The 14,706-nt window shown below is 42.2% G+C and overlaps 1 protein-coding gene across 2 annotated transcripts; it reads left to right on the top strand.

Annotated features, from left to right (window-relative positions):
* Positions 1-118: 118 nt before the first annotated feature.
* Positions 119-14,217, top strand: LOC108413998 (E3 ubiquitin-protein ligase TRIM39-like). Of its 2 annotated transcripts, none has more exons than XM_037533842.1 (7): positions 119-133; positions 10,536-11,125; positions 11,205-11,300; positions 12,087-12,320; positions 12,416-12,563; positions 12,827-12,853; positions 12,960-14,217. In XM_037533842.1, the coding sequence occupies exons 1-7, from the start codon at positions 127-129 to the stop codon at positions 13,538-13,540; spliced, it is 1,683 nt and encodes a 560-aa protein (XP_037389739.1). In that variant the 5' UTR covers positions 119-126; the 3' UTR covers positions 13,541-14,217. The 2 variants fall into 2 exon arrangements, with proteins under 2 accessions (XP_037389739.1, XP_017542221.1); XM_017686732.2 differs by lacking the exon at positions 119-133 and adding an exon at positions 5,503-6,472.
* Positions 14,218-14,706: the final 489 nt, after the last annotated feature.

Here is a 14,706-nt window from a genome sequence, read left to right as displayed (position 1 = left end):
AGCTGAGATTCTCCCCTTTCCAACGACACGTCAATCAAACCTGTCGACCAACCAGGTGTCACGTTAGGCGGACGCGCAACAGGGGAGGCGGGATATAACCCGGAAGACTAGCGCCTGGAGCGCAGCATGCACGGTAAACACAGCGTATTTTGGCTGTTATAATACAGTTGAAATTGTTGTTATAACAAAATTTTGTCAAATAATGTAAAGAAATACACCATAGGATGTTGCCATCAAGATATATTACATAGGTACAGAGGTAATACATAAACACTTTTTTTCCTGCAAAAATTGTTAGAAAATTCGTTTTTTTCAATTTGGAGAGGTTGTGGTCCTTTGGAGATTTCCAAAGGGACACTTGGAGAAATGTACACAGAAATGTAATGTACACTATCTACTCTAGAGTGAATAACTTCTGATCAGTGAGGGTAATCATTTAAAAATTTTACATGGTAAAAATTTGACCCCAAGGGGCAAAATATGGAACTGCAAAAACATTTCATGGACATGACCTCTTCAGTTTATGGTCTCTAAAATCTAAAACAAAAAAAGAAATTTTGAAAAGCGCCTTGTTTTTTTTGTTTTTTTTCCTATTTTTACCATATTTTGGCCATTATAGTTTAATTTCAATAATTTCAAGTGTTTTCAATTAATTTTGTAAAGGCTTTTGAGTAATAATACTTCTTGAAATTGCCTCTGGATTATATAATATTTGAGTAAAAAGCATTAATATTTGGGTATGTCATTTCAGGCGAAAATTGGCAAAAATAGGCTTGGAGTTTAAGAGGTTAACACAAAATTTGTTTTGTAAGCTCAGCGACCATTGACCTACATACAGGTGAATCCAGTCATGAGAAAGGGTTAAGGTGGCCAATTGCAAGTGTTTCTCCTCTTTGCATCTTCTCTGAAGAGTGGCAACATGGGAGCCTCAAAACAACTCAATGACCTGAAAACAAAGAATGTTCAACATCATGGTTTAGGGGAAGGATACAAAAAGCTGAGATTTCAGCTCTCAGTTTCCACTGTAGGGAACATAGTGAGGAAATGGAAGACCACAGGCACAGTTCTAGTTAAGGCCCGAAGTGGCAGGCCAAGAATAATCTGAGATTGGCAGAGGCGAAGGATGGTGAGAACAGCCATAGTCAACCTACAGACCAGCTCCAAAGACCTACAACATCATCTTGCTGCAGATGGTGTCACTGTGCATTGTTCAACTATTCAGCGCACTTTGCACAAGGAGAGGCTGTATGGGAGAGTAATGCAGAAGAAGCCTTTTCTGAGCACACACCACAAACAGAGTTGCTTGAGGTATGCTAAAGCACATTTGGACAAGCCAGCTTCACTTTGGAATAAGGTGCTGTTGACTGATGAAACTAAAATTTAGTTATTTGGACATAACAAGGGGCGGTATGCATGGCGGAAAAAGAACACAGCATTCCAAGACAAACACTTGCTCCCCACAGTAAGATTTGGTGGCGGTTCCATCATGCTGTGGGGCTGTGTGGCCAGTGCAGGTACTGGGAATCTTGTTAAAGTTGAGGGTTGCATGGATTCCAGTCAATATCAGATTCTGATATAGCAGATTCTTGAGAACAATGTTCAAGAATCAGTGACAAAGTTGAAGTTGCGCCTTCAACAAGACAACGACCCTAAACACTGCTCAAAATCTACTAAGACATTCATGCAGAGGAACAATGTTCAATGTTCTGGAATGGCCATCTCAGTCCCCAGACCTGTATATTATTGAAAATCTGTGGTGTGATTTAAAGCGGGCTGTCCATGCTTGGAAACCATCAAACCTGACTGAACTGGAGATGTTTTGTAAAGAAGAAATGGTCCAAAATACCTTCAACCAGAATCCAGACTCTCATTGGAAGCTATAGGAAGCATTTTGAGGCTGTTATTTCTGCAAAAGGAGGATCTACTAAACATTGAAGTAAATTTTTCTGTTGGGGTGCCCAAACTTATGCACCTGCCTAATTTTGTTTAAGTAATTATTGCACACTTTCTGTAAATCCTGAAAAATTCATTTCACTTCTCAAATATCACTGTGTTCGTCTGCTATATGATATATTTAACTGAAATTGCTGATCCGAACAACCAATGATTTATAAAGGCAAATCATGAAAATTTTCAGGGGTGCCCAAACTTTTGCATACCATTGTATACACAGTAGAACTTTCTCTGCAGGCTCCTCCGTACCGTGCCCTCCACAAATATCTGCCCCCTTAATAAACCAGAGCAAAACAGACTGTAAAGACTTCTTCATTTCTGATCCTTTTGGTTTTTCTTTTTAAATATTAACAGACTTATAACTTTTATTTAAATAAAAACCAAAATCAATCTTATCAGGAAATACAGATTTCTCTCTAATCTGTGTGTCACAGTCATCGGCACCTCTTTGTTTAATTCTTTGTGCAGCCTCCCTTTGCTGAAATAACATGTTTGCATCTTGTAAGTGTTGCAGATTTGTCAGCTGAACATTGCTGTGAATCTCCTGTTTTGCCACGTCTGAACGGCGCTCTGCTGGATTCAGATCTGGGGACTTTGAAGGTCATTAAAGTTCACTGAACTTATTCTTATGTTCAGTGGATCCAGTTCAAGATGACCTGATGCCAAGGTGCATTATCACACTGGAAGCAGTCATGAGAAGACGCATGAATTGTTTATGTTTACGGCATTTGGCAGACGCTTTTATCCAGAGTGACTTACAGTTTGCTCAATTTTACACAAGTAGGTGAAGGCAGTGTTGGGAGTCTTGCCCAAGGACTCTTATTGGTATAGTGCAGGGTGTTTACCCAGGTGGGGATTGAATCCCAGCCTACAGTGTGGAAGGCAGAGATGTTACCCACTACGCTATACACAACCTATATACACGCTATATACAACTGTGTCTATAAACCATTACCCCACCTCCACCAGCCTGAACTGTTCCCACAAGCCAGACTGGATCCGTGGGTTCATGCCATTTCTGACAAATTCTCAATGTCACATGTCATCGTTTGACAAATTGTCTAAGAATCCTTGAAGTAGAGTCTTTTTTTTTTTTTTTTTAGAACTTCAATTTTTATTGAATTTTTAACAACAACAGAGCAGATCATACAACTATACATCAGAGGGTAATTAGAGAGCATTGCACAGACATTCAATAAAATAAAATAAACATCAGAATAGTGTTTTACAACAGGTTCCATTTGGTTTCAGTATCACATAAGTCAGGAGTAACAAAAATAAATAAATGATTAAATAAAATATCTACTTCAAGTGGCAAGGCCGCGGTACCCGACATTACAGCAACAAGTTTACTAACTGGGCCATTACCTGAATAGAACTCTAGCACAGTCCCACCGTAAACTGAAAATAGGCTTTTGGAGTCTTAGTAAGTATGTTATTTTTTCCATTTGGTACAGTTCGCCAACTTTTTGGACCCAAGCATTGTAGGAGGGTGGCTCTAATTGCATCCACTTAATAGTAATGCGTTTCAAGGCTGCTGCAAAAAAGATATTTAAGAGATATTTAGCTCTACCCTGCATACCTGCTGGAATCATACCGAGTAATGTGACTGTGGGATTCTTCGCTATGACTTCCTGTAAGATCTGGTTTATAGTCCTATACACCTTGTCCCAAAAGATTTGTAGTTTAGGGCATGACCAGAAGATGTGTGTGTGGTTAGGCACTGCTGTGCCACAGTTTCTCCAGCATAAGCTTGGTACTCTAGGGTCCATCTTAGCGACAACATCCGGTGTCCTGAAATATCTGCTGATAATTTTCCACTTAAATTCCCGCCACATATTTGACTTTGTAGTTTGATGTGCCTCTGTCCATGCCTCCCCCCATATTTCATCAGTAATGGTTTTGGCCATCTCTGCCTCCCATCTTTGTTTTGTCTGAACAGGTTCATGTTGACTCATTGATAAAAATACCTTGTATAAGTTTGTTATCAAATTCTTGTCCCCTTCACCTTTTTGAAATTGGGTTAAGAAGTTTTCTATTGGTGTGGGGTTCAGCATTCTTTCCCATTCTTTGTGTGTAGTCAGGAAAGAGTGCAACTGTAAATACCTAAAGAAATCATTTTTTTGAAGTTGAAAATATCTACGTAGTTGTTCAAACAACATAAGGTTGTTTGTATCAATTAACTGATGAATAAAAATGAGCCCCTGATCAGCCCATTTTGCAAAGCCTTTATCTAAGATATTAGGAGTGAAGGATTTAATATGTCCAATGCTGGTTAAAATTGAAAGTGCTTTAGGCAACTTAAATGCAGCTCTAACTTTATCCCAAATGTTGAGTGTGGTTCTAGTCCACAATGACAAATATGGATTACATGGCTTTTATGGGATCTCGAAATTCCTTACTGTCCTCTTTATAGGTGATTTTAAATCTTGCTGGATAACGTAATCCAAATCCTCTTCTCAGAATGTCAGCGGCATCTCCGTCGTTATGCAGCTTAGCAATGATAACGCGGGGACTGTCTTGCGGTTTCTTGGATGTAGGTGTTCGGTGTGAGCGGTCGACTTTTACGTCCCGATCCATCTTCAGCACTTCTTTGATCATTTTGGAGCCCTCGTTAGGGCTGGCGGAATTCGGCCGCTCGTCAATGCCAACTATGCGAATGTTTCCGCACCTCATTCTCCCCTCCATATCCTCACAGTTGTCCCATAATTTTCGCTAGCTCGCTCATGAATCCATAAAAGCCATGTAATCCATGGCTTTTATGGGATCTCGAAATTCCTTACTGTCCTCTTTATAGGTGATTTTAAATCTTGCTGGCTCTTCAAGGAGACTATTCTTCCCACTACACACACTGAAACTGAAACTGAAACTTGCACTAAAAGCTACGTTGAGGCAACTTACACCCTAATGCTCGGACATTGTGTTTTGCTTTTGTTTTAAGTTGCCTTTTCAACTAATAATTGTGAGTATGAATGCTTTGTTTTTCTATAATGGCATGTCTCAGGAAAAATGCCCAACATTGTTGCATTTAATCTTCTGGTGTGCGCTGCCTCGTCGATCTAGTGCTAGCTGCTAGCTTTGGTGTGTTGCCATCGTACTTAAATTTTCGAAGATTATCTGCCATTTAGCGAAGAGCGTGCGATATTGTTTGTCCTTTTGAAGGTCGAAACTTTTAACAGACTGATGTTGGTCACGTTCTGTATGAATTGGTCGTTTTTGAGAGTGAAATGTTAGGAAATCTGCAGGAGCTCTGAAATACATGTCTCTACTCCATCTTGGCTCGCTAGCGCCCCCCTGCAGTAGAGTCTTTTTAAGAGTAAATGTGGTTGGGATACTGTAGTAGTTAACACCTCTGCTTGCTACACTGTAGGCTGGTGTTCAGTCTCTCACCAGAGCAGGCACCCTACACAATACCAATAAGAGTCCTTGGGCAAGACTCCTAACACTACCCTGGCCTGACTGTGAAAATAATCAAATTTTAGATCGCTCTGGATAAGAGTGTCTGCCAAATGCCATGAATGTAGACGTAAATATAAGAATCAGTTGATCTGGTGGTAGAAGGCTGTAATGACTCTGGTTGGTGGAGCTGAAAGCTAGAATTATCTGTATTCAGATAAACAGTAATACAGAGTTCAGTGGAAACCTCCCATAAAAACAGCACAGCAAAAAAAAAAATAGATTGAGTCAATAATAATAATCATGATAACAATAATAATAATAATAATAACAACAGCAATAATAGTAATGAGAGTAGGTACTTACAGTTCATAGTTCATGCCTTCATCAATCACCTAAGAGAGAGAAACAGAACACACAGCTGATTTCTTCATTCTGTTTATATGGAACATCTGTACAGCTGTGTTGAGTTATACATGACTAATGACAGTTTGTGTTTATGAGTGAAGGAAAGTTTGTAGAGCAGGTTTAACTGAACTCAGCTCTGTGTTTAAATGATTAAACACTGATAGACGTTTCTTGTCTGTGTCTGTAAAGAAGTGAACAGCTGAATCGAGGAGCTGCTGCTTTTAGCTCAGTAATGTTTGAATAGATTCTGTTTAATGTTGTTTTTCTCTGAATGGGAGCTAAAAGAAAAGCTCCCAGTGTTTCTACAGAGCTGCGTACCTTTATTCCTACACATCAGAGCCCCCACAGGACTGAACAGAGCTGTTAGAGCTGAGCAGATGGTGGATGAAGCAGTCTGGAATAATCCAGTTCAGCATGTGGAGCTGAGCAGAGCTGTAAAGGCTCATTAACACAAGCAGAAAAGCCTACAAGGCCTCGGATGAACAGGTTTAATCTGTGTTTGATGTCCTGAGAGAAACGTGCTCCTGCTGTCATTCAGTTGCTGATTATCTGCAGCCTGGCGGATAAAACCTGCAAGTGCTTCAAACTGGGACGAGGAGGAGGCGGGCGTGGCCTCGTGACGTCACTCAGGAGAAGCGAAAGTAAAGCAGGGCTGTTTGATGAGCTGCGGGACCTGCAGACCTTCAGACCTTCTCAGAGGAGCAGCGCGCTGCAGGTAAACTGGCCGCCTCCGAGCGCCTCTCCTTGCTCTGCCGTATCGCCTGTTGGACCGTAGGGAGTGGGAAGCGCCGCTGTCCGGATGCTGAAACTGCATCACCGCGAAGGAAAACTGTTCAAAAAAGGCGGGAAAAGCCTGCCCGCTGCGCATGCGCGGCGGCTGTACTGGGCAGCAGTTCTGAGTCTCTGCAGTGATTCAGAAGTTTGGTGAAGGAGCTGGTGGTCATTCCTGCTGACCTCATCACTTTGTTCAGCAGGACTGTCAATGAATTCGCTAAAGATCAGTTTGAGGGTTGTTATATGTGAAAACAGAGCCTCGGTATTGTGACCAACAGACAGAATCTGCTAATAAGTGTGTTCAGCCTTAAACACAGCAGCTCATCATTAATACAGTATGTCAGACACAATCACTGGACGTGAAAGAGTTCAGGAGTAGCATTCCATGCTGGTCTTAGCTGGTTAATGTTGGTCTAAGCTGGTTAATGTTGGTCTAAGCTGGTTAATGTTGGTCTTAGCTGGTTAATGTTGGTCTAAGCTGGTTAATGTTGGGCTAAGCTGGTTAATGCTGGTCTGAGCTGGTTAATGTTGGTCTTAGTTGGTTAATGTTGGTCTAAGCTGGTTAATGCTGGTCTAAGCTGGTTAATGCTGGGCTAAGCTGGTTAATGTTGGGCTAAGCTGGTTAATGCTGGTGTAAGCTGGTTAATGTTGGGCTAAGCTGGTTAATGTTGGGCTAAGCTGGTTAATGCTGGGCTAAGCTGGTTAATGCTGGGCTAAGCTGGTTAATTCTGGGCTAAGCTGGTTAATTCTGGGCTAAGCTGGTTAATGCTGGGCTAAGCTGGTTAATGCTGGGCTAAGCTGGTTAATGCTGGGCTAAGCTGGTTAATGCTGGGCTAAACTGGTCTAAGCTGGTTAATGCTGGGCTAAGCTGGTTAATGCTGGGCTAAGCTGGTTAATGTTGGGCTAGGCTGGTTAATGCTGGTCTACGCTGGTTAATGTTGGTTAATGCTGGTCTAAGCTGGTTAATGCTGGTCTAAGCAGGTCTAAGCTGGTTAATGTTGGACTAAGCTGGTTATTGTCGGGCTAGGCTGGTTAATGCTGGTCTACGCTGGTTAATGTTGGTTAATGCTGGTCTAAGCTGGTTAATGCTGGTCTAAGCAGGTCTAAGCTGGTTAATGCTGGTCTACGCAGGTCTAAGCTGGTTAATGTTGGGCTAAGCTGGTTATTGTCGGGCTAGGCTGGTTAATGCTGGTCTACGCTGGTTAATGTTGGTTAATGCTGGTCTAAGCAGGTCTAAGCTGGTTAATGCTGGTCTAAGCAGGTCTAAGCTGGTTAGTGCTGGTCTAAGCAGGTCTAAGCTGGTTAATGTTGGGCTAAGCTGGTTATTGTTGGGCTAGGCTGGTTAATGCTGGTCTACGCTGGTTAATGTTGGTTAATGCTGGTCTAAGCAGGTCTAAGCTGGTTAATGCTGGTCTAAGCTGGTTAGTGCTGGTCTGGTGCTGGTTTAGTTGGTCATCCAGTATGGTCATGTTGTCCAAAACACAACTTAGTGAAAAACACAACTGGTTTAGCTGCTTACCAGCACAGTAACTTGCAATGCTACTGACCAGCATCCAAAACAGGAAATATGCTAATTCTGCTGGTGACCAGTCATACCTTTTTACAATGTGTTTTGGCTTTTTGGCCTAATGGGCTGATATTACAGTGTAAAGAGTCCATTAAGCCATTAAGCCAGTTCCCATTAGGAAGCTTATGGTCTCTTTTCAGCTGGGATGCTGGTCTATGCTGGTTTTTCTAGCAGGGTGAGCTTCACCTAAGTGTTAGTTCAAATCATCTGTAGTTTTTCTCATTCAGTTGTCATTCAGCTGCGTCGACGTGTCTCCAAATTCATAACGTGCGGTGATAGCAGGTGCTGCTCTGATCCAGCGCTGATCAGCTAATTTTCCAGAGATTTACTAACATATAAGATCAGAAAGTGGTCATCTGCAGTGTAGTGTTGGGGAGATGTGTAACCCACAACTCAGCCAATCAGATCAGAGCTCATACGCTTTAAACCAGTCAGATCAGGCCTGGAGGAGGGCTCAGGTACTGCCTGTTCTGTAGTAACATAAGCAGTACTGGTTTATGAGGAGTTTGGCCACTTCCTATTTCCCCCATTATATCAAAAACAGGACCACAAAATAGCAGAGGACATCCGCGAACGAGTCATCAAGGAATGGGGTGAATGAAGCTCAACGGCTTAAAACGAGAAGTTAAAATAGTTTCTAATCACTTGCGCAGAACTTTCCTTTAATTTTAGAAAGCAAGAAGGACCTATTTTGCAAAAAAGCAAAGAAAACCTACCAACCTACCTACCTCATTGGCTGTTTGCGCTCACTCATGTTATGAATGTACATGAGGCGCTGTTATAAACTCCTATAACTCAAGTTTAAAAGTTCGGTAACTGATGAAGTTGTGAGAGGATTTTGGCTGAATGCAAACTGAAAACATAAGGCTTTTTTAAAATATTGGCTCCGTTTGAAATGGCATACTGAGTGCTGTATACTGCATATTGCTCTTCGGTAGGGTACAGTATCTAGTATAGGACACAAGCCGTGGGCTGTACTACAGGACTGGGGCGCGACTAACCTGCCACCAAATAGACCAACTTAGGACCCAAACCATTTTCCCCAGCCTTCGGAGCACTGCTTAGCAACCGTTGCTAGCCGCTTTTCAGCATATAAATTTATATTGTGGTTGTGCCTGTGTGACTTTGAAAAGACACGTTATACCATGACAGAGTCGAGGGTTTGTTTTCTGTCTCCAAAGCCACAAATAAACTTCAGCGTTCAAGTTTAGTCAGGTGGTAAACCTGTTTCCAATCACATCTGTTTTCCTTTGTTTGTTAGTCATTTAATTTTGAATACATTAGTAGTTAGTCATATGATCCTGTTTGACTGAATAATAAACAGTATGACTCCACATTGGAGCATGCAAAGCCAGTGCTGAGCGTTTTTTTTTTTTGTTGTTTTTGCCGAGACCAACTTTAGCCAGTAAGTTACTGTTTTAACCATTTTATGTGTGTAGGTAAGCAAACCCACCTCAAGACCAGCAGAGAGAGCTGTCGTGGCTTCAGTGTTGCACTGAGTGCAAAAACATTTGGACAAATTGATTTAGCCGTTATTAGTGCATGGAAAGAGTCTGTAACCAGAGCGACTAAAATGTCCAAGCAGTTATGTCAATGGTTACATCCTCCTGAAATGACCATGTTGCATTGTGGGATGCGGTATATCACGAAGACAGCTGTACCCACTTACTGGAACACTAGGCTGGAGTAGGACGTCACCTGGGTATCTTTGGTGTACTGGAGAAATTCATGTTGTTAACACACTGCATAGTACTTAGTACTTTTGGGCACAAACAGTACATGTAGTCATTATCATCCAACACAGGCTAGGCTGCTGTGGGGAGCTGAGGTGGTGTGGCCATGCAAAGTGGCTCTTGGAGCGCTCCATACTCCCAGTTTAAATTTGGTATCATTGCTGTTGTATATTTGAAACACAGTTGTTGAATTGTGTCCATGGGTTTTGTGTGTGCTTGTCCACCCTCCTTGTATGACCTCCTGTGTTACCCCTTCCTCTCCATACTTTGTGTAAGGGTAGCACTGGGCTGGGCATTTCTGGTCTTTGTAAATATTCTCTGTTGAAGTGCCTGTATCTGCAGTGTTTTCCACTCCTTCTTCTGCACTGATACTATATAATATTCAGATTGAACTTGTAAGTTATGAGTGAGTGATTAAGAGTGAAGATGCCAAACTGCAAATATGGATTTGTAGCCGACTGTGTTCAACATAGAGTTGTCAGAGTTATCCTGTTGCTGGTTAGTAACTTTAGGCTTACTTGAGGTAAATAAGACTCTAATGTTAGCTAGCCAACAAGCCAGCTATTTTAAGATTTTAGAAGTTCACGGGTTTAGCAAGTGTACATTTTTTCATTCATTGACTAAGAATTATCACAAAAAATGACATGGACTGTTTTCTTTGGTTTCAAATCTCCCTCATGGTGTGTCTGTGTCTCCCCCATCAGTCATGGCTTTCTCCAGCAATCTCCTGTCTGAAGATCAGCTCCAGTGCTCCATCTGTCTGGATGTGTTCACTGATCCAGTCTCTACACCATGTGGACACAACTTCTGCAGGGTCTGTCTCAAAGAGTGCTGGGACAGCAGTTCACGATGCAAGTGTCCAGTTTGTATGGAGGAATTCTCCAAAAGGCCTGAGCTGCGTGTGAACACTTTCATCTCTGGACTGGCTGCTCAGTTCAAGAAGTCAGTTCAGGTCAAATCCAGCAGAGCTCCAGAGAAACATTCCCCCAAACCTACAAAGGTTCTGTGTAACTACTGCACAGATGAACAGCTGGAGGCTGTAAAGTCCTGTCTGGACTGTGGAGTCTCTTACTGTGAGACTCATCTGATGCCTCATAAAACCATAGCTAAACTCAAGAAGCACAAACTGGTGGATCCTGTGGAAAACCTGGAGGACTACATTTGCCAGAAACATGAGAGACCCCTGGAGCTGTTCTGTAGAGATGACCAGACGAGTGTGTGTCAGTTCTGCACTGAAGGAGACCACAAGACTCACAGCACTGTTCCTATAAGGGAGGAGGGTAGAAGGAAAAGGGTGAGAGGCATTTTATTTTTATCATATATAGTTTCATACAAATTCCTAATGAACAGGTGTTTTTTTGTCTTTGTAAAAGACCCAGCTGCAGAGGACACAGGCAGCAGTTCATCAGATGATCCAGAACCGACGGAGAAAGATTGAGGAAATAAAACGTTCAGTAGAACTCCATAAAGTGAGTTTTAACTAGCTTTCATGATGCTTTCAAGATGGGGTCAAGACAGATAGTGTGGAGTGCCCAAGTGTCTATCCAGGGGCCAATTGTAGCTAATTCTAGCTAAGTATCCTTATCCATCAGTCACACAAACAAATGGTATTCAATTACCTCCAACTTCCAGCACTCTGGCAATTTCTCACCAAATTGCTTCCTTTCTTTCAACATCCTTATACAATAGTTTACTGGAAGGGTTATACAGATCCCTCCTTTCCTGCACTTTGTATATCAGCTTTTCATCCAGTCTGAGGTGGAATACAATGCATGTGATACAGTGATACAATGCATTGAAGATAGAAAAGGAGTGTCAGTCGAAAACAGTGCATCACATCGCACCACATAACACTGCCACTCTCAGCTGGTGTAGACAGCTTCACTGATTTATAATGGGAGCATATGGGTTTTGGTTGTTGATGCTTGCTCATGTGTTTGCTGTTAGGACAAGATGTAATGCTGCATTCATGTTGGACAGACCTGAAAACTAAACTAGAAAACTAAGTGAATATGTCCTGAAGTGATTTTACACATATCTAAATAGTATTATACTACTGTTGGCAGCTAGTTTGTATTTGGTAAGCATGACATTTAGTGTGGAGTGCCCCATGTATCTATCCTGGGGCCAATTTGTTTTGGATTATGTTCTGGATGAATGACAAAGGATATCTGCCAATTTATATTAGTTTGACTTGACATGTGATTATTATTATTATTATTATTATTATTATTAGTGTTGTTGTTTCCTGTTAGAAAAGCTCAGAGAAGGAGAAAGCAGACAGTGTGGAGGTCTTCAGAGCTCTGCTGCGCTGCATTGAGAGAAGCCAGACGGAGCTGCTTGAGGTGATGGAGGAGAAGCAGAAAGCAGCAGAGAGGCAGGCTGAAGAGTTCATTAAAGAGCTGGAGCAGGAGATCACTGAGCTAAAGAGGAGAGACACTGAGCTGGAGCAGCTCTCCCACACTGAGGACCACCTCCACCTCCTACAGGTCAGAGTCCCTCTGTTTCTCCATAGTAATGCAGTCCATCACAAGACAGTGCTGCCCATGCTGAGGGGTTTCTCCTCTCTCCTGCTGGACTGTAGGTTTACCCGTCCCTCTGCAGCCCTCCACCCACCAAGAACTGGACTGAGGTCAGGATTAACTCTCATCTGAGGGTGGAGACTCTGAGGAAAACTATGTCTCAGCTTCAGCACGCACTTAATAAGGAGATGGAGATGTTTCCTGAAATCAGTAAGTACACATTTACTGATCAGTAAAACATTCTGCTGTTCAGCCGACAATGTCCTGAAGATTCTGATACCGGAAATAATGTCTAACGGTATAATAAGATACCTAATTCTGATATATTGTCTATAAATACCTCTGCCCATGTTCATCACTTCACTGTGTCACTGGTATCAATATTACGGTGCTGGTTTGTGGTTTATACTAAACATTTTTGAAGCAAAAATAATTCTGTGATTTATATTGTCCATTGTTTTTTCCCCAAACAGAACTGAAGAGAATTCAAGAATATGCAGGTTTGTGGCTTTTCTCTGATCACATGACTACATATGAGTATGCTCTACAGTTTATTCTGCATGTTGTTAAGATGTGTATACATTGCTTTTGTTGTTTCTCTCTCAGTGGACGTGACTCTGGATCCTGTTTCAGCTCATCCTAAACTGATCCTGTCTGATGACGGGAAACAGGTCACATGTGGAGACATAAAGCAGAACCTCCCCGACACCCCAGAGAGGTTTGATCATTGTGTCGATGTGCTGGGAAAGGAGGGGTTCTCCTCAGGGAGATTTTACTATGAGGTTCAGGTCAGCGGGAAGACTAAGTGGGATTTAGGAGTGACCACAGAGTCCAGTACCCGGAAGGGGGAGATTACTCTGAGTCCTAAGAATGGATACTGGACTCTGTTTCTGAGGAATCAGACTGAATACAAAGCTCTGGGCACTCCTTCTGTTCCTCTCTACCTGAAACAGGCTCTCCAGAAGGTGGGGGTGTTTGTGGATTATGATGAGGGTCTGGTCTCCTTCTTTGATGTTGAGGCCAGGTCTCATATCTACTCTTTCACTGGTCAGTCTTTCTTTGAAAAACTCTATCCGTTCTTCAGCCCCTGCACAAATTATGATGGTAAAAACTCAGCACCGCTGATCATCATGCCTGTCAAACATAGTAACCGAGGTTCTTTTACCCTCATACATCCTCTTTGTTAGGTGAAATACTTGTACCACGGCACTCCAAAGCTTTACTAAATGTAATGCGGAAAGCGGTATACCAGTGGTTCCATAAGTGTGGCGGGCAACATACCCAGGGGACTGTTAAATGATCTTGAGGGTATGTTATAAAAATCCAGCATTAATCTTTATTTCATTTCATTTAATCAGCCTGTGGCACAACTACACAGCTACTTCTAGCAAAACTGTGCTCTTATAGTTCAGTATTTTACTCTTTTATCAAACACGGTTGTTAGAGAAGAAAGTGTTGCACTCCAGTCTCTTTTGAGTGCCACACGTTCAGGAGAACGGCATCAGTAGAGTTAAATCAGTTCATCATGCACTGCTGTGCACATGAATGATTATCCTTTACTAACTGTTGTTTAGGCCTCTATGATTCTTCTTAGTCTTGTACTCGAGTTAGTTTAACTTTCGCAGATGCAGTTTAGTTTGCCATTTTAATCCGTTATTAGTTTGTAGCTGCTGGGATTAGTGCTTATCCATTAGCATTTGTTTACCTGTTACATTCTGAGCAGATGATGTTACTGTGATATACATGATCTGTTGCTTTAGGTTAGTGAACATTTACTCGCTGTTCAAACAGCCGCAGACTCTCTCACACACACACGCCCTCATATTGGGGCAGTCGTGGGCTGGAGGTTAGGGATTTGGCCCTGTGACCGGAAGGTTGCCGGTTCGATCCCCAGGGCCGACAGTCCATGACTGAGGTGTCCTTGAGCAAGACACCTAACCCCCAACTGCTCCCCGGGCGCCGTGGATAGGGCTGCCCACCGCTCCGGGCAAGTGGGCTCACTGCCCCCTAGTGTGTGTGTTCACTAGTGTGTATGTGGTGTTTCACTTCACAGATGGGTTAAATGCGGAGGTGGAATTTCCCCAGTTGTGGGATCAAAAAAGTAGCACTTATTGATGCTGCAGCCTTTATGATTAAAATTGAAGAAAGGTCAGTCCTCTGACACCCTGAGCTCAATATATCAATATATATTGATCAACATAGATATCAATATATATTAATATATATTGATCAATATAGATATCAATATATATCAATATATGCACAGATCAGGCATAACATTATGACCACCTCCTTGTTTCTATGCTCATTGTCCATTTTTTCAGCTCCAATAACTGTATAGGTGCAGCAGGTA

This window comes from Pygocentrus nattereri, chromosome 2, assembly GCF_015220715.1.
Source record: "Pygocentrus nattereri isolate fPygNat1 chromosome 2, fPygNat1.pri, whole genome shotgun sequence".
Classification (NCBI taxonomy): Eukaryota; Metazoa; Chordata; class Actinopteri; order Characiformes; family Serrasalmidae; genus Pygocentrus; species Pygocentrus nattereri.
Note: the sequence above shows the minus strand (reverse complement) of the source record. Positions and strands in the feature narration are given on the sequence as shown.

Excerpts from the sequence above, each read along its gene's own strand:
- LOC108413998 (XM_037533842.1), top strand. Across the intron at positions 11,301-12,086 it reads GTTCAGTAGAACTCCATAAA|AAAAGCTCAGAGAAGGAGAA; the intron begins GTGAGTTTTAAC and ends GTTTCCTGTTAG. Across the intron at positions 12,854-12,959 it reads GAGAATTCAAGAATATGCAG|TGGACGTGACTCTGGATCCT; the intron begins GTTTGTGGCTTT and ends TTTCTCTCTCAG.